Raw genomic sequence first — 24,898 nt, 5'->3', positions numbered from 1 at the left:
GAAACAATACTGTGTCCTCTTGCATAAAACATTTCCAGCTAATATGTTTATGCAGGTATTATTGGATTTGGTTGATTTACTTGGTCACCTGGTATTTTGCCCGAGATTCCACAGCTGTTCTTTGACAGAGGAGGCACGTTCTGAAGACATGACCTGTCTCTTCTTTTGTCTTACATGTAAAAATGGTGGTGGTTAGAACTCGAGGAAAAATAGAAAGAGTTGCCATTAAATACAACGTGCATGCCAGCCCCTGGAAGGAAGCAGCTAACATCTCAGTGTACGGTTCCAGTTTTTCTCTGTTATCTCGTGTGGCATGTGGCTAAATAAAATGAAATTGTGTATTCACTGTCGTATGAATGTTTTCACAGCCAGACACACTGTCGTGTTCCGGCCGCAGATCTCCAGAGGCAGAGAGCATGGGCCCAGGAAGTGAGCAAAGACCGTAGGCACAAGTCACACAATGCAGCTTCCTCATGGGAAAATACCAGACATTGCTCAGATGCCATTTTCTTGAGTTCAGATGGGATACTCAGTAAGCCCAATTGTTAAAATAAAGTACTTTGGACCGGCTAGCGGAGCGCCTAGGTAGAGCTGCCATTGACTAAGTGATGGGACCTTGGGGAAGTTACTTCAATAGGACCACAGTTTCCTACTTTGTACAATGGAAATACTAAATAGTACTGCCTTAGAAGATTGTTCTGAGGATCAGATGAGCTAATACATGGAAGTCAGGTAGTGCTGGGTTCAGAGTAGGCACTGTGTGGTCATCGGCTCTAACAGTGGTGTTGGCTTGCCTGATGAACTCACACTGAGAAGGTGTTAGATAATGACTCTTGGAGTACCTAGAGTTTTTTCTCTCTGTTTTTATGAGTTTGTTTTTGTTTACGTCTTTTTTTTTTTTTTTTTTCCTCATCTTCCTAGTAACTTTACCTTGCAAATCTGCCTAGTCATCCCATTATTCCTTTACTAAAAGAGTGATCCCATGGTTTTTTAAATAAGGAGATGAAAGAGGCATTCTTGGGCTCCTTCTGCCAGGGGGCATTTCGAGTGGTGTCACCTGCCATTGTTCTGCATAGCAGGAGAAGCTATTTTTAGCTCAGACCCCAACCAGGAAGTTACTTGTCCTACCAGGAGGAACAAAGTAAAATTTTATCTCTGGAGTGTGTTAGATCACACAGGACTACACATGGAGGTAACAGGCAGGAAGGGCTCAGAAAAGGGGGACAGCCTACTGACTGTTTAGAGACCTGTCAGGGGACCTCCTGGGGAAGTGGTCTTTGAGCACTGTGCCTAAGGATGTTTTTAAGAGTCCTAGATGGAGACTGAGGAACCTGGGCAGGGCCCAGCATGTAGCATGGTGGCTGCTAGTCAGTAGTCACACAGTAAATGTTGGAAAAGAGAATGAGTGAATGGATGAATGAATGAGAGAAATAAGAAAGCATTTCCTTCCCAACCAGGAATAGAGCAAGAACATTTGGGCCACTCACAAGAAAACTTCCAGAATCTGAGGAAATTTGTCAGACCAGAAGGGGATAGACTCAGTTGTACCCTGTACAAGGTTTCTGTTCTTGATGAGAAAGTATTTACTCCTTCAGATTGTATTTACTGAGAATCTTTTATGTACCTGACATGGTTCTAGGCCCTGGGGATATAGTGAACAAAGTATGCAAAGTCACAGTTCTGATGGACTTTACATTTTAGTGGAAGGTAACACAATATACAGTGAAGACATAAGATGCTAGGTGATGATCTGTGGCATAAGGGATAATAAAGCAGGTCTTGGATGTGAGGTGCTATTTTATATACCTAATGGCCTGGGAGAGGGTCATTGATAAGATAACATTTGAGTAGAGAAGTGAAGAAAGTCAGGAAGCAAAGTATCAGGATATGGGAGGAAGAGCAGTCCTGGTAGAGAAAACTCCCAAGTGCAAGTGGCCTGAGGCATAGAACAGCAAGACCGGTGTAGCTGGAGTAGAGTAGTTGGCAGGCTCCAGAGAGGTTGGGTGAGGGCGGATGTGGGACAGGTTATGTAAGTATGACGTTGTGATTTATGAAGAGAAATACATATTTGGTCTTTCTCCTGTTTCTGGTATAGGGTTCCCTAAAACCCTTGGAAGGTCCTAGGGGATGAGTGTGATAAAGGTGTCTCCTATGTTAATGAGGTGACCTCTGAACCTCAGAATTAGGGGCTGGTTGCCAGGAGAACTAGCCGTTTGATTAGAGGGATGGAACTTTCAGTACTACCCACCCTCACTTCTGGGGAGGGGAGATGGGCTGAAGATTGAGTCCATTACCCATGACTGAAGATTTCATCAATCACATGTGTATAATGAAACCAAGATGACAGGATTCAGAGAGCTTCTAGATGAGGAGGGGGTATCAGGAAAGCTTTATACTCTGAGAGAGCATGGACTCTCCTCATATCTTGCCCTCTGCATTGCTTCCATCTAGCTGTTACTGAGTTACAGCCTCTTCAGATGAACCATTTGATTGGTAAAATGTTACTCTGAGTCTCTGAAACTCTCAAGCAAATGAATCAAACCTAAGGAGAGGGCGTCATGGTAATGTCTGATTTATAGTCAGTTGGTCAGAAATATAGGTAATGACCTAGACTTGTGGCTGGCATCTGAACGTGGGGGTGGGCAGTCTTATAGGACTGAACCCTTAATCTGTGGAATCTGATGTTATCTCCAGGTAGAAAGTGTCAGAATTGAGTTGAATTGTCTGTCAGACACCCAGTTGATGTCAGAATTGCTTGGATGTGTGAGGAAACACCTTCCTCAAATACACACTATCCATGTTAAAAGTGCATCCCGGAGCCATTTTAGTAAAGCAGTGTAGTTTGTGGTAAAGTTTGGCTTTTACTCAAAATGAGAGGAGCAGCCATTGGAGAGTTTTGCAGAGGCAAGATGTGACTTAATCTTCTTTGTAACATGATTGCTGTGTATGTTGTGGTATAGGGTTCCCTAAAACCCTTGGAAGGTCCTAGGGGATGAGTGTGATAAAGGTGTCTCCCCTAACCGTGGAGGACGGGTTAACAAGGGCGAAGTGGTAACAACAAGAACAGTTAGGGGACCGTGGTCTTGCAGTCGTGTGAGTGGGAGATGGTGGTGGCTTGCCCCATCATGGCAGTGGGTGGATGTATAAGAAAAAGTCAAAACATAGATTCATTTGGTTGTAAAAGAGAACAGTCGAGGTCAGTCCAGGGACTGCCCTTGACTGGGAGGAGGGGTTGCAGAAAGGAGAAAATCAGGAGCTCAGTTTGGCGCTCACTGCTGCCAGATAGCTTTGTGGAGATGTTAAGGAGATGGTTGTGATTCAGGGGAGAGGTCTGGAGTGGATATAAAACTCTGGGACTACATGGGTCATCATCATACCAGTGTATATGATGCTGGGCTGTTAGTTGATCTGGGGAATGTATGGGGAGGAAGGGAGAGAGGAAGAGGGACGTTTGGGAATGGATCTTGGGGCACTGGATCTGTGTTAAAATTGAGAGGATGATAGAAACTGAGAAGTATAGGCCAGGCAGAGAGAGACAGGTGTCCTGGAAACCAAGGGGAAAAGGAAGCCATCAGCAGTGATCAGTGCCGCCCTAGGTCACCTAAGGTTAGCAGGGAGAACCGATCCCTAGGTCATGATGGGCACAGTTTCTGCAGAGCGCCGGGAACTGAACTCCAGAATATGCTCTACCCAGCTCATGGTGGTTAGTCATTCTCCATAGATCCTTCTTCTGGGTTCACAGTCTGCTGGGTTTAAAGCACAACTGAATGAATGAATGAAAGAAACAAACCAATCTGCCCACCATTGTAAAGAGATACGTGGACTGAGAGGCCCTCCCTGACTTTGGCAGGCAAGAGCTTGGCACCCAGAGTGGGCCAAACCAGGTCAGCAGCAGGTTTGCAAAAGACTGCCTTCGCTGTGTTGGTTTATGTTTGGGCGTGGGTCTCTTACATAACCAGGCAAATAGGCCACATTTTCCTTAAGCTGCAAGGCCCTTAGCTTTGGGAGGGAGGGTTGGATTTCAGCAGAACCCAGGTTGCCCAGGCTCTAGGCTGGTCTGTGCTATTAACTGTTTCCTGCCCATTTTGGTGGTGGTGGGGGGGTAAGTTGTGGATGTTGGAAAAAAGGGAGGCATTTGCAGCTGCTTTTCCCTCTCCCCCTTATTAATTCTCCTTCTTTCTATGGGTGAAATACATTTACTCTCTGTTGTCTCTCCTGCCACCTGACCGAAGAGTCTAGTATAGCAGAGACGCTCCAATGCCGATTTTGGCTTTGGGGAGACATTGTAGGGTTGTGTAGATCACATTATAGAGCAAAGTGCATAATGGGAAGGAGGAGAGCTGGGGATCCCCTGGAGTTGCTGTTTATCCTCTAGGCACTCCCTCTGCAGTGAGAACCTGGCCAGAGGCCATCTGATCATGTTGGGACATCCTAGTTTCTCAAATCCTCCCTTTGTTCTTGGAAAACACTGTCTCTGATTGTCTGACTTTATTCTTTGCTGCTTCTGTTATAATCTCCCATTTCGTGAGGTCTCATCCTCAAGTCACTGGAGGTAAATCTTACAGGCAGTTTGACTTTGTTTTTTGGTTACCATTTCCGAGATGGATTTTACAAAATGTCCTAACATGAGCTAGGTCTGAAATAAGAGAGTTACATCTTAAAAGTGCCTCGTGTAGCACATGGAATGTTTTATGCATTCCACTTTCCTAGGGTTGGTTTGAAACATGTGAAGTTCCAACCAGGATAGAAATCATTTGATAAAAGAAGCAAAAATATGGTAAACTATCAAAACTAGACAGCCTCATTTACTAGTATAACAGCAAGTGTGTTATTGGGCTTACTTTTTATTACATGATGTCCACTCAAAATATTAAATCGCTTAATCCTTGTGATAGTCCTATGGGATATGTTCTCATCCCTATTTTATGGATCAGGAAGTGGAGGTGTAGAGAGGTTGAGTAACTTGCCCAAGGTCACACAGCAAATAGATGGTAGAGTAGGTCTTCGAGTTCAAGCAGCCCAGGGCTCTTGCTCATATGGACTGCAGTGCATTGTTCTTTACTGATTTAAAATTTTCAGCCATTTGGATGCAGATGAGTTTTGGTTCTTCTTATACTGCCTTTGAAATATGGTCTGCCACATATTAAAAATAAATGTTATCAACAGACCTGTAAAGTTAACTTTTTTTAAATTTTTTTAAAGATTTTGTTTATTTATTTGACAGACAGAGATCACAAGTAGGCAGAGAGGCAGGCAGAGAGAGTGAGGAGGAAGCAGGCCCCCTGCCAAGCACAGAGCCCGATGCGATGCGGGGCTCAATCCCAGGACCCTGGGATCATGACCCGAGCCGAAGGCAGAATCTTTAACCCACTGAGCCACCCAGGCGCCCCTAAAGTTAACTTTTTAAAAAAATAAAGTTAACTTTTTGCTAAGAATAAATGCTTTAAAAACAGCATGATTTGGAGCACCTGAGTGGCTCAGTGGGTTAAAGCCTCTGCCTTCGGCTCAGGTCATGTTCCCAGGGTCCTGGGATCGAGCCCCACATCGCATCATTGGGCTGTCTGCTCAGCAGGGAGCCTGCTTCCTCCTCCTCTGTCTCTCTCTCTCTGCCTGCCTCTCTGCCTGCTTATAATCTCTGTCTGTGAAATAAATAAATAGAATCTTAAAAAAAAAAAGTTTGTCATCTTCTGGTTTGTCCATCTGTGTTCATTTGCACATCTGATTACCCTTTGGTGTCATTTGGCAAGAGGAGGCTATGGATGCTCTAGAGTTCTATGAAAAGGACTATTTGGACCAATCTTATAAACTGTTGCTCTGAGTGAGCCAGAAAATCTACGGGGCAGATTATGGGTGAGAAATCTAGAGAGAAGACACAGATTTTTCCATTGTCACTACTGCCTTGAGCTTTTGTACAGTAATATTTCCCCTGCCAACAAGATCCATTGTCTCAGTGGAGTCATACCCTAAGGGACAGGATGACGACAAGATCTAGGCCATTTTCCCAAAGTGTAGAGTAAACTTTACTGGGCGCTGTTGATCTGGAAGTTGGTATCCCGACCTAAAACTAGTTGACATTGAATCGTACAGTAAGGCAGGTATTTCCTTTTCTTTTTCTTTTTGGTCTTTCTGCTGATTCAAGGAGGAAGTTCTTTTTACAACCCTGCATTTTAAACATCTCTCCAGTCTTTCCAAATCTCCCTTCATGACAATGAGCAAGCAGCCCTTGTAGGCCCTCAGCTTTGATTGGCAACTATATTCAGTCAGAAGGTAGTTTTGTTGGTTTGTTCTATATAGTTCTCTTCCAGTTTTAGCAGGGAATATTGTTTTTCTGTTTATAGTGAGGATAAAGTATTTCTTTTAAAATTCATTTTACTTAAAGAAAAAAGGGTGGGTCAATCTAAAAACAAGCACAAGAGAAAATATAGCACAGGTAGTATAGTAGATATGGCAAAATTGTGAATTTGGCAGAGGAATGATAAAATCTTGTGAAATATTGGTCTAATATCCTCTGAAATAACATAGAGATCCAGCCTCTTGTTTGAAAGTATTGGGACTAGGTTTGTCTTGGAATTTAGAGTTTTCAGATCTTTTTGGCGTAGTGCTTATAGTACATATGATGTGACTATCAATGCCATCATCCAGTGTGGTAAGATTTCTAAAGCAAAATGTATGAATATTCACACCAGCTGAAGTTAATAAAAACTAGCTATGGCCTTTTGTGGTTCAGGTCAGATTTTGCACCAAATATATTTGGGAGCCATAATTTATGAAGAAAAGTTTTGATTTTCAGAGCTTTCTAGATTTCAGAATTGGAGATAAGGGATTAAGGACCCATCTTTTTTAACAAATTACATGTTTTCTAAAACGCTGATCAAATTACACAGAAAACTAATTAACAAAAACAATTTGGCCGAAGTTACCAATTATAATGGCAGAAATGCCTGGTGTGTTACAGTGTGTAAACTTAAAACATTGTAGAGCAGTTTGGGCGCCTGGGTGACTCAGTCGATTAAGCATCTGCCTTCCGCTTAGGTCATGATCTCAGTGCCCTGGGATCGAGTCCCACATCAGACTCCTTGCTCAGCCAGGAACCTGCTTCTCCCTCTCTGCTTTCCCCCTACTTGCCTGCATTCTCTTTCTCTCTCTCTTTTGCTTCACACTCTCTCAAATAAATAAAATCTTAAAAAAAAAAATCCCATTGTAGAGCAGTTAAACTGGATTAATTATGTTTCAGAGGGACATGCTGAGTTATCCATGACTGTTTTTTAAACATTCTATAAAATGACATTTAAGCACATATTTTCTTCAGTACACTTTGAAAGTGCTTTATCACATTCTTGATTTATAATCTTCGGAATATGCTTTTACTTTTTGTAATTACAATCAAAATGTATAGTAATTGATCATAAAGGTCGCACTTGTGAAGTATTTGTGGACTTGTATGTCATAGTGCTAGCTATATAAATTGATAAAAGAGGATATTATGGATATAAGAAAATAGTTTCCATTTCCACTGTATATTTACTTGAGAAGCTTGATGAAATCTCATTTTGGTGTTCTGTGGTTAATAGATAGGTTAAGATAATCTGAAGCTAATGCCATTTGGTTCATACAGTTGATATATTTTTGTAAGTTTTTAATGTCTTCCAGCAGAAGTACATCAACCCAACAGTTACTAATCTTTTTTTCATTTTCTGATTCACTCCCATGGACTTACCTGGCTTTTATGCTATGACACAGGATGGGTGGTGAGATTAGGGCCATTTCTGATAGAACAGAGGCAACACTATTCCTTTTGTGTCCTTGAGAACACCTGCCAGAATGTCAGGGAGGATGGCATTTGCTACAAGTACAACTTTGAATCCCCCCATTAAAGTCATTCACAGATACTGATATGGTTTCGGTTACTATCAGTAGCCTCACATTGAACATGCTTGAAATAACTGCTAATAACAAAATGTAGTAATAGTGATAGTTAATATTTACTGAGCTCTTGCTAAATCCTAGGCATGTATTTAGTGCTTTGGATGTTTGAGCTCATTTAACCCTCATACTCCATGACAGGGAAAGCATGATGAAAATTACTTTTATAGATGAGGAAACTCTGTCAAGAATATTGGGCCAGAATCACTGGAATGAGGCATTCTGGCTCCACTGTGTTTTGTTGCCTTCAACTTTATGTTCCCTACAAGTCCAGTAGTTCCACAACTCTTTGGGACTCAACTTTGAGCGACGTTGTCTATTTGTAACAAAGCCGAGAACATGAATGCAAGCAAAACCGTTTTGATAATTAAAAAAGAAGCAACTCTCTAAGAGCATGCATATTCATTCAGAACTCCTAGATGGTGTACTGTCTTTGGTCCATTAATAAAGGGTATGGAGCCTGAACACTGCAGTGGCCCTGAGGCTTCTAAGACAATCATGAATGCTTCCAAGTTATTGATAAAGTGAAGTGAATTTTAGTTTTACTTATTAGAAATTGAAAGCAGAAATCTAATGATTTTGGGGTACCTGGGTGGCTCAGTTGGTTAAGCATCTGCCTTTGGCTCAGGACATGATCCCAGGGTTCTGGGATGTGCCCCATATCAGGCTCCCTCCCTGCTCAGCAGCAAATCTGCTTCTCGCTCTGCCCCTTCTCCTGCTTGTTCTTTCTCTTTCTCTGTTTCTCTCTCTCCAATAAATAAATAAAATCTAAAAAAAAAAAAAAAGAAGAAGAAGGTAAAGTTTGACTTTAAAATAAATCCCATCTACTTTTTTCTGTCCTCTTGTCATTTTTTTCCTCTAGATCACTCTTCTGATGTCTTCAAAAAATCCAAGCATCCCCCAACATTCTTTGGGGCAGGCCGGCTCTCTGAGGTGCTGAATGGTGGCGATGAAGTTTATGCTAATTGTATGGTGATAGATCAGGTAAGGCTTGACTGATGTTACCAGAGGGATTTTACTCTCTTTCCAAAACCTGAGTATATGAGAAATATAGTTAGCATTGTTGTGTTGCTCTAATGATTTCAGCCCAAGAGTGGCCCTCGTGATCATCATATGAGCACTTAACTTAGGGTTTCCTTTTCTGCACAGCACATATTACCCCACCAAAAGTCTGTCTCCCCCTCTCCCTCTGCCCTCTGTAGGGAGGGGTCAATGTCAAACAAGAAGAGTGTGAAAGCTCTTGCGTGGAGGCAGAATAGGAAGTGACAACTGGGCTTTTCAAAAAAACAAACACTAGCAACAACAAAAGCCAGTGTGTATATGCCCTGATTAAGTAATATTTGTATTCAAATGCAACAAACGGTTATGAGCAAGAGCTTGAGGCTAGCCTCATATGATGCTGTCATATACATTACTTATTTGATCCTTCTAATACATCCATTAACATATACTAAGGTTATAGAGCTTTAATATTAAAAGAGACTATTGTTATACTACAGGGAAGTTGCAGTCCTTTAGAATGCCCCCCCCCCGCCCCCGCACCAGTCTCTGACATTTGTTAGATCTCACAGAGTCCTGTGGTTTGCCTGTGCATCGATTTACAGATTTATCCCTTAATTTCCCTAGCTCAGTGATTCTCAAACTTTAATATTTATAAAAATTAAAACATAGTTTTAGGTTTGACGATTTCGGTACACACAATTTTATGGATGATTTTTGGGATTTTCAAGGGTAATTTTGACAAAACGTAATTTTTGCCTTATCCACAGACTTCCAAACCTAAACCCCATATAAGATGCACCATATATATATATATATATATGCATATATATATATTTATATATATTTTTTTTACTGGTCAATATGGTTTTATTTCAGTATTTCATAAACTTTTAAATAGAATCATGTAAAAAACAAACATTTCAAAAAGTGCAAAATATTAGAAAGCTAATCAGTGCTTTTAATCTTTCTGTGCACACAATCTCTTGCTGAGATAAGCAATACAAATTCTGTAGCGGAGACTATGTATAAAATGATACTCTACAGAGTTTAAAAGTAGGCTTGGTCAAGAGATTGCACATGATACAACTGAAACAGTGCAAATAACACAGCTAAATCAAGAATTTAAATCAAGCTTATTAACCTGTGTACTACACAACCACGATGATAACGTAGGTAGAGAGACGAGATATATATGCTTACTGAGCAGTAAAGAGATTTACCCTTTTTGTTGTTGTTAGTATGCATATATTGTACCCTATTAGAGATGTTTTCTGTGATATGAATTTGTCTCAAAGATCTTAATGTCACCCCTTGAGTCAAATATCTTGTTTTTCCTTTTTCTGTTCCAAACAGTGTTACAACAAATGCATAGTATAAAAGGTATAGATTGTGCTGATACTTAGAATGACAGAGGGGCCAATCAGAGTGGACAGCAGCTGTAAATAACTGTAAATAACTAGTGTAGTTTTTTTGGCATAAAGCAGCTGAACATCAGCCCTATGTATAGAAATATAGGATGAAACAGAGGTTAGGACAAATAGGGAATATTTGGGGGACATTCTTTGGCAGTATAGGGCAGTTGGGATTGGTGTGCTCTAGCCACATTCTGATTCTAATGGTTGCTGTATTTTCTCAGTGTTTGTTTGTTTGTTTGTTTGTTTTTTTAAGATTTTATTATTGATTTGACAGACAGAGATCACAAGTAGGCAGAGAGGCAGGCAGAGAGAGAGGAAGGGAAGCAGGCTCCCTGATGAGCAGAGAGCCTGAAGCAGGGCTTGATCCCAGGACCCTGAGATCATGACCGGAGCCGAAGGCAGAGGCTTTAACCCACTGAGCCACCCAGGTGCCTCATTTATTTTCTCAGTGTTTAAGTGAACTACTTCTGGAGTCCTTATCTCTTTGCTCTGAGACTCAGTAAATACTGCAAATATTTCACTTACCTCAAATAGCTAAAATTGTATATGCTTCAGCATTACATGGAGGACAACTGTGCTCTAAGTTACGTTAAAACTTCCCAAACCAAAGATGAGGTTAGAATATAGTTTCTGTTTCAGAATATCTTGAGATAAGTATCGCTTTAAGAACATGAAGCATGCATTTCAAGGGAGCTCAAACAGCCTAATTGATAAACTGAAATATAGCAGGGGATTGCTGAATTTGTGCTATGAAAACAGAAATAAAACTAAAAGTATGGATACAAATCACAACGTTCACTCTGTCTGTATCGTATAGTTATAGGATTTCTTTTACTGTTTCTATGTCCATTTGAATAGCAAGGATGGTAAAAGGAGTCCAAATGCTGCATATTTAAAATAATTGCTATCGTTATCTGAGAAGAATCTTGTCTGATTTCCTTCTTCTGCCTCAACCTGGCACAGAACTCTAAAACTATAGTCCCTTCATTAAATCAAGGAGTGTTTTTCACAGGTATAGGCTGCGCTTTCTCTTTCTAGTGATGATTTTAGGTTGGTCCCAGACCCTCCATTAGCTCCTTGTTTTCTCTGCCATGCGGAAGTTTCCAGACCACTTTGATTCTGTCCATAGGCTTATGGCAGCAGTATAACAGGTTGCTTGCTGACATTTGGTGTTAATTTTATTATTTACAGATAATTTGAAGTTTGGGGGATGTTGTGTCTTCTAGTTAAGTCCATGCATCTTAGGTAGTTTTATTCTTATTTTAGTTTGTAGTTTGTTTTGTCCTGTTACTGTTTTTTTGTTTTTTTGAGAGTCAGATTAATGTGACCACCACTACCTCGGTCATCTGGATTCCCATAAACTACTTTCTGAATAAACCTGCCTATTCTTTAGTTTTTGCTCAGGTATTTAAAATGTATCCTCTTTTTGACTCAGTGGCTCACGAAATCTTAAAAAGCATAGTCCGTTTTTGGTTTCATAGTAAAGAACAACTTCATAAAACACTCAGTTGGTCTTCCTTTTGTGAATGATAGGCTAGCAGCCAAGTGAAAAAAACATCATGAAAGAATTCTCTGCTCACATAAAACAAAATGAGAACAAAAAAACAGGGTAAATAAGGTGGAAGGTTGTTCAGTTGGGAAAATTTTATTCCCAGTTCAGCCAGTCTTCCCTGCTTTTGCTCAGCAACCATTTTTCTTTCAACTACCAGGTTGGTGATTTGGATATTAACTATGTTAATATAGAAGGAATCATGACAGACGTGTGCCCTGAATCCATGGGTTCTACTCTGGGGCCTCAGAACTGCAAGCATATCCTTGATGCTGAAAACAGCCATGGAAAATGCCCACTAAATGAGAACAAGGAAGTGACCTCAAATACTGAAGCTCAGCAGTCCCCATCACCATCTAGTTCATATGCTTCCAAGTATAATCTTTCCTTTGGTCATCGTGGATTTGAAAAGGAACAAAGTCATCTGAAGAAAAGAAGGTAAGGTTCTCTTTTGTAGAGGAGAAGTGTAGAAGATCAAAGAACCTTGTAGCTGGACTTGGGAAATTGTATTTTATTACATCTTATTGTCCCCACTGCTTTGATCTCTACATCAAATTATTGCCCCCTTTTAGATTCCTACATTCCTTGACTTGAAAGTAAGACATTTAGGAAAACTGACAAAAACATAATTGAGGAAAACCATGATGAGAAAACATTCTACCCTTACTATGTAGGCAAATATTTTAAAGTTACTATGTTTTGGTGCAGATGTATACAATGGAAACACCAATATATGGTTGATGGCAGTGAAGATTAGGTAATAACTTTGGAAAATAATTGAGCATTATCTAATAAAGATGTTCTGTCTCTTCTGAAAAATGTAGGAGTGAGGACAAAGGGACTTGTGATCACCAAGATAGCACCATTTTGGCCCTGGGATGGCAGTGGGACTCTTCCTTCAGTGGGTGTCAGACTGGGAGCATGTAACACAATTGATAAGGAGCTCAAAGTGCAATGTACCTAGCTCACTGAAAAGGGAAGAGGCTGAGGGGCTGGCTGAGAGGCTGAGAACTCGTCCTGAAGGAGAAATCTGGGGGCACACAATAAAAACTGAGGTTAACACGGAGACCTAAAACCTAAATTTTCTAAGGTTTTAAACACTTTGGTGAAAGCAAAAGATGCACAATATATAACCATATGTCACGGACACTTTGCTGTTTTGAGAGGCTGCAAGGAGAATATGAGCAATGCAACATTTATTTATTTATTTATTTATTTTTAAAGATTTTTTCTTTATTTATCTGACAGAGATCACAAGCAGGCAGAGAGGCAGGCAGAGAGAGAGGAGGAAGCAGGCTCCCCGCAGCGCAGAGAGCCCGATGTGGGGCTCGATCCCAGGACCCTGGGATCATGACCTGAGCCAAAGGCAGAGGCTTAACCCACTGAGCCACCCAGGTGCCCCTGCAACATTTATTTTAAACTGCACAGCAATAAGAAGAAAATGAGGTGTTGGAAGGGTCTGTTTCACTCTAAAACGTCTATTTTGAAAACCTATTTTGTCTTACCAACCCTGCCACATAAATACACAAAAAATTTAAATAATGTTTTATGAAATACCATGTAGGATGAATTCTGAATTCTACACTATTTTATTTTATTTTTTTTAAGATTTTATTTATTTATTTGACAGACAGAGATCACAAGTAGGCAGAGAGGCAGACAGAGAGAGAGGGGGAAACAGGCTCCCCGCTGAGCAGAGAGCCTGATGCGGAGCCTGATCCCAGGACCCTGAAGGACCCAGGACCCTCTGCCCCGAAGGCAGAGGCTTTAACCCACTGAGCCATCCAGGCACTCCTTAAAAAGTGTTTTAATGTATAGCGTGCCAAATAAAGTAATCCCTTATACTTCTAGCATGGACTCACAGTGTTGGAGAAATGCTTGTATAATTGGAAAGACTTCTTTTAAGTTAGAATATGATGGCTGGCGGCCAGCCATTTGAACTAATGTTTATTTGCATTAATAAAGTTGAAAGACACATCACAAGATCCCAAGTTGAAAGAAAAAAACAGAGGTGCAAGGCATCACCAAACCTTTAACACCCCCTCCCCCGACTCTTAAGGTCTCTCTCTGCTCTCAGACGATCACTGAATTCAGGAAACTACATAGCAACTTAGTATGTCTCTAATTACTTCGCTGTAACATTCAGAGCACCAGCATTTGCCAGAAGGCATTTCTTCACACTAAGCTTTGGTTTTTCATGAGAAATACGTTTTGGTTTTTCATGAGAAATACGTTTATGGACTTCAACATTTGTGTGTTGAATTAAAGGGTGAAGTCCACCTCTAGTTTGTCCTCTGCTCAATACTGAGGGGAAGTCCCTCAAAGAGTTCTGAAAGGAGAAGGACCCCACTTTGGAAATCCTCAGTGATGCCAGCTGTGGCCTTTACTTCTGGGTTTGCTGGTGCCCCAGGGGACCCATGTGATAGTTCAGGATTCGAGAGTAACCCAAGTGTTGGGGTTAGAGACGTGTAGTATAGTCTCTTTGACAAGTGTCATAATTTATCACACGGATATTCGGTGGGCACTAAATAGCTTATGGATTTTCAAGAAAAATAGCCACAGTGGATGTACACAGTGGAGTACAGAGTTTCACTTTCTGCTTCATATTTCATAATCAAGACAGTCTCATTGTGGCGTTATTAAAATTTTGACTCCAGAACTGCAGCAATGAAAGAAAAATACACTTAAAAATGCATCCAGCATTCACATGCCTGTGGACGCTCCTGGCCTCAGAGTTGGAGTGGTTTAAATGTAAATTTAATTCTGTAAATGTTACGGAATGAGCCAGGAATGTGGAGGGTCACATTCTTTCCTTTTAATTTCCTGGTTATTAAAGTTAAATTAGCAAAGAAAAGTGGTTGTTGAGCAGAAGCACTACCTGTTTCTGAGGTGGAATGCTCACCTAAAATCTTTAAAAAGTTATCCTTTATCCTCTAACAGGACACATTTGAGAGCCCCATTGACTCCCGTCAATGCGGGTCTTGCCATCAACTCGGCGGTGAGACCCTAGTAGTCTGTCCTTGAACGTGTCTCAGTGCCCAAGCTATCCAGTAACCTGCCCCCCCTCCCCCCGCATGGTTTCATGTGCCATCCCCCAGAGGCCTCCTGAACAACGCTGGGGTTCTATTTCTTGTGCAGTTTTAATATTTGAAGGACAACTCTGTAGGGCCTATAATAATTACATTTACAAAACAAATAGGATAGTACTAACTTGGACCAGGTTTTGTTTCTTAGTGTACTCGCCATGGCTTTAGCTATGGTAGAAATATTCGTTTGGGAAAACATAACCTTTTATTTAAAAAGAGGAGATTGGAGGAGGAGAGGGAAAAAATAGAACACCTCTTAGGTAGAAATTTCGCTAGGAACTTTTTTTTTAAGATTTTATTTATTTATTTATTTGATAGAGAGAGATCACGATCACAAGTAGATGGAGAGGCAGGCAGAGAGAGAGAGAGAGAGAAACAGTCTCCCAGCTGAGCAGAGAGCCCAATGTGGGACTCAATCCTAGGACCCTGAGAACATGACCTGAGCCGAAGGCAGCAGCTTAACCCACTGAGCCACCCAGGCACCCCTGTTTGAAAAGTTTTAATTGAGTATCTGTTGCCCCTTCTGCCAAGGAGAGAATATGATTGGAGAGAAATAGAAACCGGTGAGTCCGTCGGTCAGTCTGTTGGCTTCCGGATTCTTTACTGACTTCCTCCACGCTTTAGTTCTAGCCTCGATGCCCTGGACGCCGACAGTGAAGGGGAAGGGCGCTCTGAGCCAGCACGCATTTGCTACACTCCAGTGTCTCAGAGCTCCTCCTCCAGAACTGGAATTCCTAGTGGGGATGAGCTGGACTCTTTTGAGACCACCACGGAACCAGATTTCAGTATCTCCAGGACAGAGTCGCTTTCTTTATCAAGTAACCTGCCGTTGAAGGTATTCTTCCTGGCATTAATTTGGTTTAACTGTAAACTTGGAAGCTGTGTTATCTAAAGCAGTCTGCCTCTATCCAAAGGGCAAATTATTTTATTCATTCACGGGTGTGAACTTTGTTTTTTGTTTTTCTTTTTTTTTTTTTTTTAAGACTCATGAGCTGTCTGGTTGAGCCTGTCTTTTTAATCTCTCCCACTCTGTTGAATTTGTATAGTCCTGAAAATGCCTGTTTTATGTTTCATTAATTCAACATCGGTACATATAATCTTTCACATATTGGAAAATTTTACTGTTTTATATAATGATCTCTGCCAGCATCCCTTAAGCAAAGGAAGAAAACTTGTTTGCTCACATACATTTTTGCTTGGCTCAGATGATGAGGGAGATAATATTACAGTCGAAGGTAATACTGTTGAGCATTTCTGGCTGCTCTAATTAATGTGGAACTCCATAAACTCTGTCAGTTTTTCCATAAGAGAGGACTTTTCTCTCATACACATTTTCACATTGGAACTTTGTTAATGGTTGTTTTTTATTTATTTCTTTTAAAAATTTTTTAAATTTAAATTTTTAATTTTTTGACCATCTGAATTTATTTATTTTTTTAAGGTTTTATTTATTTATTTGAAAGAGACAGCAAGAGAGAGCACAAGAAGGAGGAGGGGTGTCAGGAGAGGGAGAAGCAGACTCTCCACTGAGCAGGGAGCTCGATGCTGGGCTCCATCCCAGGACCTCGGGATCATGACCTGAGAAAAGATTCTTAACCAACTGAGCCACCAGGCACCCCTGGCTGTCTGAATTTATTTTTATTAATTTTTGTTTTTTAAGTAATGAACTCTTCCAACCTTGCAGATGAAGCCTTTTTGTGTTTACACATGTGTTTTCTTCCTTTTCAATTTCTGTTGTCCATTTGTTTTCTTTTTAAATTGAGTTTGCTACTGTTAAACAATGTGTACTGTGCCCAAAACTTCTCTTACTGTTGGTTAAGATAATGCTTTATTTTTGTAGTGTACTCTGCAGTATACAAAACATGAGCTATGCATGTATGAAATACCTAATTTTCTCTTAGCTAGCTGGAATGTAAATATTACTTTTAATTTCTGAGAAAATGAGGTTTTGGAGACATGAGCTGTTTTGTCCATGTTGACCCTGCTTGGTGGTAGATTTAGTACTCGATCGAGGCCTTCTGACTGCGGTGCCCGAATCCTTCCCCTCAGCTCTGAGGCCTGGAGAGCAGTCTTGATCTTTTGAACTTAAATGTCATGTGATATTTCTGGATGATAAGAAATGGGTAAGGTTGTTAATATAGATACTTGTTTGCATTTTGAATGGAATTCTGAAACAGTTCTCATTACTTGGAAGGAAAAGTAATTCAGTCTTCATGGATCAATTCATGCTGTTCACTTTTAGGAAGACTCTATCCTATAAAATATATCTTGCCTTGCCTCTGTAATTGCCATGTGTAATTTTTTGCCAAAGAGTTCTGGCTAATTTTCAAAGTTCCACAATTATGAGAAATAATTATTAGATATGACTTAAATGCAGAGGGTGACATTAGGCTCTGGCCCTCTGTAGCTAGTCAGTGGTAAGGGTATAGGACATCTGCAGCTGTCTGTCTAGAACCAGTGGGTCCTCCCTAATAAGGCATTCAGGAGCCAAGGCCCAGGGCTCTTTGCAACAATGGCAGGCTTCCATTTCAGCTTTCCTCCAGGCCTGTTAACTAAACCAGTGGACTTAGACGAACAGTATATTTTCACTTAGGGAGAATAGAAGCTACCAGTGCTTGTGAAGGATAGTTACTAATGGCTTAATTTTAGTAACAAGTTTTGCATTACTTTATTTTATTTCTAAGTGGTATCTTATAAACCACTTGGTCCCTATTGGATGAGAGTCTGGTACCATAAATAGCTTTATTGGTGTTCTGTTGCCTATTCATTTAAAATTTCCAGAACATATAAGATAACAATGTTTTAATTATCTTGCCATCTTACGTTGTCACATATGTTGCAAATATAATAATAGAAATAATATCTAATTGTGAAAACTAGCAAAAATAGTAGGTCTCTTAAAAGAAAATCAAAGATACATAAATCAGTGAAATCCAGATACCATCTCAGGAAGTGCTAAATGGAAAGCTTTTTTTTTTTTTTTTTAAAGATTTTATTTATTTATTTGACAGAGAGAGATCACAAGTAAGCAGAGAGGCAGGCAGAGAGAGAGAGGAGGAAGCAGACTCCCTGCTGAGCAGACAGCCCGATGCAGGACTCGATCCCAGGACCCTGAGATCATGACCTGAGCTGAAGGCAGCGGCTTAACCCACTGAGCCACCCAGGCACCCAATGGAAAGCTTTTTGAAAGATGGGCACAGATTTGATGCGTTCTTCCTCAGAGGCTGCAGCTAACATAAATTTAAGTAGTTGTCTGGAAGTTAAAAAAACTTTTGTGAGTGGCAGTTCCTCTAACTTCTAATAATTGTGAAATAAAAAGATACCAATTAATATGGAATTTTGCTCAGATACTGCAGTGTAAAATAGAAAAAATGTTTCCAATAACAGAGGGGGAAAAACAGTAATTTTTCACTTTCAACCAACTTAATTAGAATGTCATAATTGCATTTTAAAGTATATATGGGTGGGAAGCTCAAGTTTATAATGCATTGAAAAGACTGTAAAATTTTAAAAGTTGTGATAGGCAAAAAAACAAAAAATGAGATTACATCAGAAAGATTTACAGTGACTCTTTTTACAGAGATGCTCTTTTAGTAACATCTCTTGTGAACATATACTTTCAAGTCCTCTGTAGAATTAAAAAAAAAAAAAAACAACTTTGGTATGATTTCTTTCAGGAATCCTTGCTTTCTGGAGTCCGCTCACGTTCTTACTCCTGCTCATCACCCAAAATTTCTTTAGGAAAAACTCGGTTGGTGCGTGATTTTACAGTGTGCAGTTCTAGTGAAGGTAAGCATTCTTTACCGTTTGGCCTTGGGAACATGCTGTTCCAGGGCAGATTTTCAGTTAGCAAAATATATAAAATAAACAAAAGTAGCAGGCAAGAATTTTCAATTCCATTTTCATAATTGATTTTTCTAGTCTTAGCAAAATCCTTTTCTCACTGGATATTTGTCAAGTTAAAGATTTCAATTTGATGAAAATGCATATGTGTACACACCTCTCTGTTGCTTTATTCTTTGAACAAAGGGCAATGGAAGGACAGTGGAAATGAGAATTTATTCTAGGTATATTATTATGAGAGCATTAGAGGATTTTCAGGAAATCCTAAAAAATTACTTTGCCCTATGTGTAAATTGCTGAAGTCTAAGTAAAAGACAAAGCATAGCAAAATAGATTTGTTCCCTTTCTGTATTTAGCAAGGGACTTGAGAGAGTTGCAGTAAAAGAAAAAGAAAATCTCAATAAATTAAAAAAAAAACAGTTGAAACATGAGTTAATGTATCTCAGCATTCTTTGGGGCAATGTAAACAGAACTAAAACTTTGATACAATAGAAGTTTAATTGATCCACCTTTAGAAAGGGGTGCACATCATAAGCGTACAGCTTGACAGATTTTTAAAACTGAATTCAGATTAGTAAACAGGTAATTATGGGCAACTTGGAGCTGCCTTTGTAGCTACTTTCAGCCATAATTCCCATTTTTTACTTTATTTTGAAACAAAGGGTATTTCTGAACATAATATATTTTGCAGTAATTATATTTAAAAGCATATTTGGTATTATTCATATCCATATGTAATATAAAGTATTATAATAAAATGTTTATTAATATATTAATACTTCATTTGTCTATTATCCTTAAGAGTCTTAAAAAACCCAGAAAGCCAGATGTATCCAAGTATTCGTAGTTTCCTAATGTAGAATATTTAAAATAGAATTTATTTCACTAGTTTCTTTCTCTTCCTTTTTACTTATTCTTCATTTCATTGTTGTTGTTGACATTTTTATGCCATTTGAAGAAATACTGAAAACAGAATCTTTATGGTTGGAACTGCCATTCTAAAACAATGACTTACAGATGGAGATGTTCAAAAATTACGTGTTGAATGAATATACTAGACAAGACACATAGAGTGCAAAACCGGTGCCAGGTTTTGTTTTTGGGTTTTTTTTTCCCTTTTCTTTCTGGGAATCCTTACTGGAAAAGGAAATCCTTACTGGAAAAAGAAAGCAAGACTGGTAATAAACATCAGTTTAAAATTTCAAAATTTGGAGATGGAGAAAAGGACTAAGAGAAAGAAAAGATACAATGACCTTGAGAGGACAGGAAGAAGATGGATTAAACTTGCCCTGTTTTTTCTTATCTATAGGAGATAGATATAGCTATATCCATCTCCTATAGATATATATATATAAGAAGAAAATCTATCTCCTATAGATATATATATATAAGAAGATACATTATATATATATATATATAAAAGATAGATATATCTATCTCCTATAGATATACATATATATAAGAAGAAAAAATACCGTGTGTGTGTATTTGTGTGTGTATGTGTGTGTGTGTAATTTCATGAGTCTTTCTGGGATCTCCAGGTCTCTTAACCTTGATTTAGGTTGGGATTCCTTCAGTGGCACCTTGGCATCTTTTCACGGATGGTCCTAGATGGGGAACCAACTTCATACCTTAACCATTTAGAAAATGCTTCTAAGTTTTTGTAGTAGGCAAAATGGCAGCCTTGACATTATATCTGTAGCATGACTAGTTTGTAAGTCAGTTCAGAAGTTTGAAGCTGTTGACCAGATGACTGAGAGGTAATCGATTGTTTATAAGGGAAAAGAACCCTGATTTATAAATTCTTTAATGAATAAGGAAGGGTGTCTGCCTTACATACAATCCTTAAATCTTTGCATTTGAGTTAGAATTAAAAATTGAGTTAGAATTTTAAAAAAAATCAAATGTTTTGACTTTTCTGTTAATAAAATCTTACATTGAGACCATGTTATTTAAAAATAGGGCTATTTCAATGAAATTTCATCTCCAGAAGGTAGGAATCACAAATAGGGCATTGAAAGTTGAAGCTACATAATAAATGTACAAAGATTCAATGGGTAAACCATACATATATGAGGAATAAATTAGCTTTTAGAGAAGAGGGAATAATTTTAACTCTGTGTGTGTGTGATCAAAGCATGGGAGTGAAAGCCTGGCTAGTTCAAAGATGTGATGTTTCATTTTTTAGTTCATTTAGAGTAATCAAAGGTAAATTGACATTTACATGACCTTAAATTCTTTCTTGATGTGTTTGGAATAGTCCTACAAGTTTTCTCTATTTGAACAGAATTCAAGTCTCCTTTCACCCCAGTTGGAAGCTCCTATACATGAGCTGTAATACAGGTATACAAGAAATAATAGCGCTTTGGCCTTCTTTATTCTTATTTGTGTTGTTTTCTCATCTTTGTCCCTTCTAAGAGGTTACTTATTATTTCTCATGGTTTTGGGGGGAGGCCAAGGGTACAATGATGTGGCAACATCATTTAATGCTTGTATATGCAAAACAAAATCCTATCCTGTAATTCCCTCTGGTACATTGTGTGTTTAGATAGACAAGAACATTCTCCATCATTATAACCTCACCAAGAAGGACCGAAGTGTTTTACTTTTAAGAATTTGAGGAGTGAAGTGAACGTACTTCTGAAAATCATTGTGCACTGTTAAGTGGAACCCTATTAGACTTTGTGCAGTTGCCTGAGGCTGGTTCCGTTAGTTTATTAGCTTGATTGTCTTGAACATGTGGCTTAATCTCTTGGTATCTCAGAATGTTCACAATAAGCATGGTGGTTTCTGCTTATGAGTTAATTTGAGGACTGTTTAATAGTGGCAATAAAATCCTTCAGATTCTTCAAAGCAGATTTTTTATTACATACAAGGTAGTGTTATATTGAACATTGATATTTACACATTTCAGGGGATATGTGTTAATTGGTTTTCCTTGTGTGTCTGATGCACTTTCCTTTGTGAACTGGTTTTGCCTCTTCACTCTTCTGGACTGTAGTGGTAAAGGAAATGTCCTCGCTCTGTAGATGGGGTGCTCCACAGTGTACTCTCCCCGCTTCAGTCTCTCTCACTGTCGACATCGGTGTCTCTGCTCAGTCCCTGTAAGGAGCGCTTCAGTTCTGGAAACAAGATGGTGCTCAGCTTCCTCCCTTCTGTCTCCCATCTCCCTTGCCCCCAGGTCCAGGAGGGAAAGTGATCCTCCCTTTCCTACCACAAAACACCTCTCTGAACTGGCCACTGCTAGGATTTTATGAAGGCATTGCAGCCATATTAAAAGGGACTCTTCCTTATGCTGGCCTTGAAGACTTTTCTTTTGAGCTTCCCTAAAAGGCAGCCAACATACGTATTGATTCTGTATGTTAGGGAATTAGTATTACAAGTAAGGGATGAAGCTCTGATGAGAAACATCCAAAAAGACAGAACTGATTTTCTTCCATGCTGAAACTGCTCGCTGCCATCTGCTAATGCCAGATTCACAGAGTCATTGAATGTCGCCATGTGATGCCCACCCCTCATTCTCTCCAAACTAGGGACAGTGATAAAGCTACCCAGAGCAATGCCCTACTTACGTAAGATGACTGATTTCCTTGATACTCTCTAACTGATGGTGTGAATAATGATAAAATATGGTTGAGTGTGCACATTTTAGACTAACACATGACTGCTAGCTTGTCTGCCTCAGTTTTCATTTTATTGTTCTGTGTCTTGTAGAGCAAAGAGCTTACAGCCTACCGGAGCCACCAAGAGAAAAAAGGTATTTTAACTGTTCCAGATTTCCTGAGGGTCTGCTTGCTGTCTTTGGAAATGTTTGCACATGAATTCTGAGATCCATTCCATAGTTTACGAGAGATTTCTGTGCAATGAGGCTGCCAGAATACTTTGCTCCAAACTTGCTACTTTGAGTCCCCAGAGCTGCAGGTCTCAGGACTGTGGACACAGTGTTCTCTTTTGGGCTTTTTTCAAAGACAGACACCTCCAGTGGCCTGGACCAAAGGGAGCAGCTGTGTGAGGATCACCTGCTTTAGAAAGGTATTAGGTTCTTGCCTGGTCTGTCTACCGTGACAAGAAGACTTGCTATGGGAACAGGCCCCAGGCTGGTCAGACAAAGAAAGCAAATAGCCGCCTCTGCTGTATGTCCTTTTGGAATACGGCTTGGAGTGGTTGGTTAACTTTGAAAGAAAGAGTGAGTGATAGAGAAAGTATTTTATTTATTTGTTTTTATTTTTAAATTTTTTAAAAGATTTTATTTATTTATTTGACGGAGAGAGATCACCATAGGCAGAGAGGAAGACAGAGGGGAAGGGGGGAAGCAGGCTCCCTGCCAAGCAGAGAGCCCAGTGCGGGGCTTGATCCCAGGACCCTGGGATTATGACCCGAGTCGAAGGCAGAGGCTTAACCCACTGAACCACCCAGGTGCCCCAAGAAAGTATTTTAAGCATTAACAGTTTTCTGGTTGATAGGTCTGAAAGCTTTAAACCTCAGCTTCTCTCTTCCCCAGAAAGTCAAAACTGTTGCTGGAGTCAGGCTTTGGAAGCTGACCAGCAAGCAGGCAGGATTGTTGAGTTTTACTGGTCTTGAGTAACTGCTCATAAGTCACACTGAGAAATAGTCCTTGGGTTATGTGCAAATCCAGTGTCAGAAATGGTATAAATGTTTGGCTTGAGGAGACCGTGTGAAAAAGGAAAATGGCTTTAATTTGGGCTCAATAATACTAAAATTTGGGACTTTTTAATAAATATATGACTTTTTTTTTTTTAATTTTAGGGAGAAAAAGGGATACCTAGGTGGCTCAGTTGGTTAAGCCTCCCACTTTTGATTTTGTCTCAGGTCATGATCTCAGCATCATGAGATCGAACCCTGGATCAGTCTCCGTGCTCAGCAGGGAGTCTGCTTAAGATTCTCTTCCTCTCTCTCTCCAGCTCCCCCACCCCCGACTCTCTTTCTCTAAAAATAAATAAATAAATCTTTAGTTCTTTAAAAAAAAAAAAAAAGTATCACTGAGAAAAAGCCTCCATTTATTCATTCCTATTTTTTTGAGACCAGAATAGAAATGTTCAGATGATACAAATAGGAAGACTAAGGATACCCTTTACTGATAGGATGATGATGAAGAAGACATGGCCATGATGGAGACAGTGATGATAGCAAAAGCAGCAAAAACTGACCCATTGGGTGTTTTTACATTTACATTGGGTACACTGAGTACTCATGTTGGCAGTTGACTCAGTTGTGGAATTTGATCATCATCCTTGTTATTATTTTGGTTAACAGTCTTCTCCCTGTCATCTTTTTAACTATCGGAGAAGTAATGGACTGATATAAAAATTTTTTTTAGATTTTTTTAATCAAAAATATTTATTCTCCATTAAGACAGGGGCTTAAGAAAAAGACAGTGTTCTAATTGGTTAAATATTAATCTATAAAATATTTTAACTTGGATGTGTAGGGAGTATCCTTTTCTTATTTCTTATTTTGTTACTTGTTTTTGTCTCTTCCTTAGTCTGTGTTGGTCTACATCCTCAAAGCATCTGACTTTCTCAGTCACATCCCCTGGTGTATCTAGTAGAGTACATCTTTCATTTCCCTTAGTCTCTGCCCAATACCTTATCGGATACTCTAGTAGGATCCAGAGATCCTAATGCTAATTAATGCGTTGCTTCAGTCATATTGTACTTGAGGAACTTGGCTTCTTTGAAATTCTCATATTTATATTCATCACTTGGTTACTGGGAAAGTATGCAGACGGATGAAAGGGGGCCCACTCCAGACTTTGTAGGATCTTTTCTCTAGGAGAAGATACTTCATCTCTGTCAAGTTTTTAAAATTCAAAATAAGTATATAATTCTTTTTTTTTAAGTTTTTACTTAAATTCCAGTTAGTTAACATACATTGTAATATTAGTTTCAGGGTGTACCAACTTCTTTTTTTAAATTAAAAAAAATTTTTTTACAGGGTGTACCAACTTCTTAATGACTATAAGTCATGACTGTTATTTTATTAATATCCTCTGTCTTAAATGTGTTAAATTTATTACTTGATATGTATATATATATATTTTAATGTGAGCATCTGAATGT

At 39.3% G+C, this 24,898-nt stretch overlaps 1 protein-coding gene across 8 annotated transcripts in view; it reads left to right on the top strand.

The window, feature by feature from the left end:
* The window catches only part of ARHGEF28 (Rho guanine nucleotide exchange factor 28), a 317,873-nt gene that overhangs the window by 204,957 nt on the left and 88,018 nt on the right, over positions 1–24,898 (top strand). For all 8 annotated transcript variants that reach the window (XR_004283955.1, XM_032335977.1, XM_032335978.1 and 5 more), the window contains 5 exons: positions 8,786–8,907; positions 12,050–12,327; positions 15,600–15,810; positions 18,653–18,764; positions 22,533–22,575. Coding sequence is in view for 7 of the 8 variants with exons in the window: in XM_032335977.1 (XP_032191868.1) it covers positions 8,786–8,907; positions 12,050–12,327; positions 15,600–15,810; positions 18,653–18,764; positions 22,533–22,575 (766 nt within the window). In the remaining variant the exon portion in view is untranslated. The remainder of the gene's footprint in view (positions 1–8,785; positions 8,908–12,049; positions 12,328–15,599; positions 15,811–18,652; positions 18,765–22,532; positions 22,576–24,898) is intronic.

Source organism: Mustela erminea, chromosome 3, assembly GCF_009829155.1.
Source record: "Mustela erminea isolate mMusErm1 chromosome 3, mMusErm1.Pri, whole genome shotgun sequence".
Classification (NCBI taxonomy): Eukaryota; Metazoa; Chordata; class Mammalia; order Carnivora; family Mustelidae; genus Mustela; species Mustela erminea.
The sequence above is the reverse complement of the archived record's forward strand: the minus strand, read 5'-3'. Positions and strand labels throughout refer to the sequence as shown.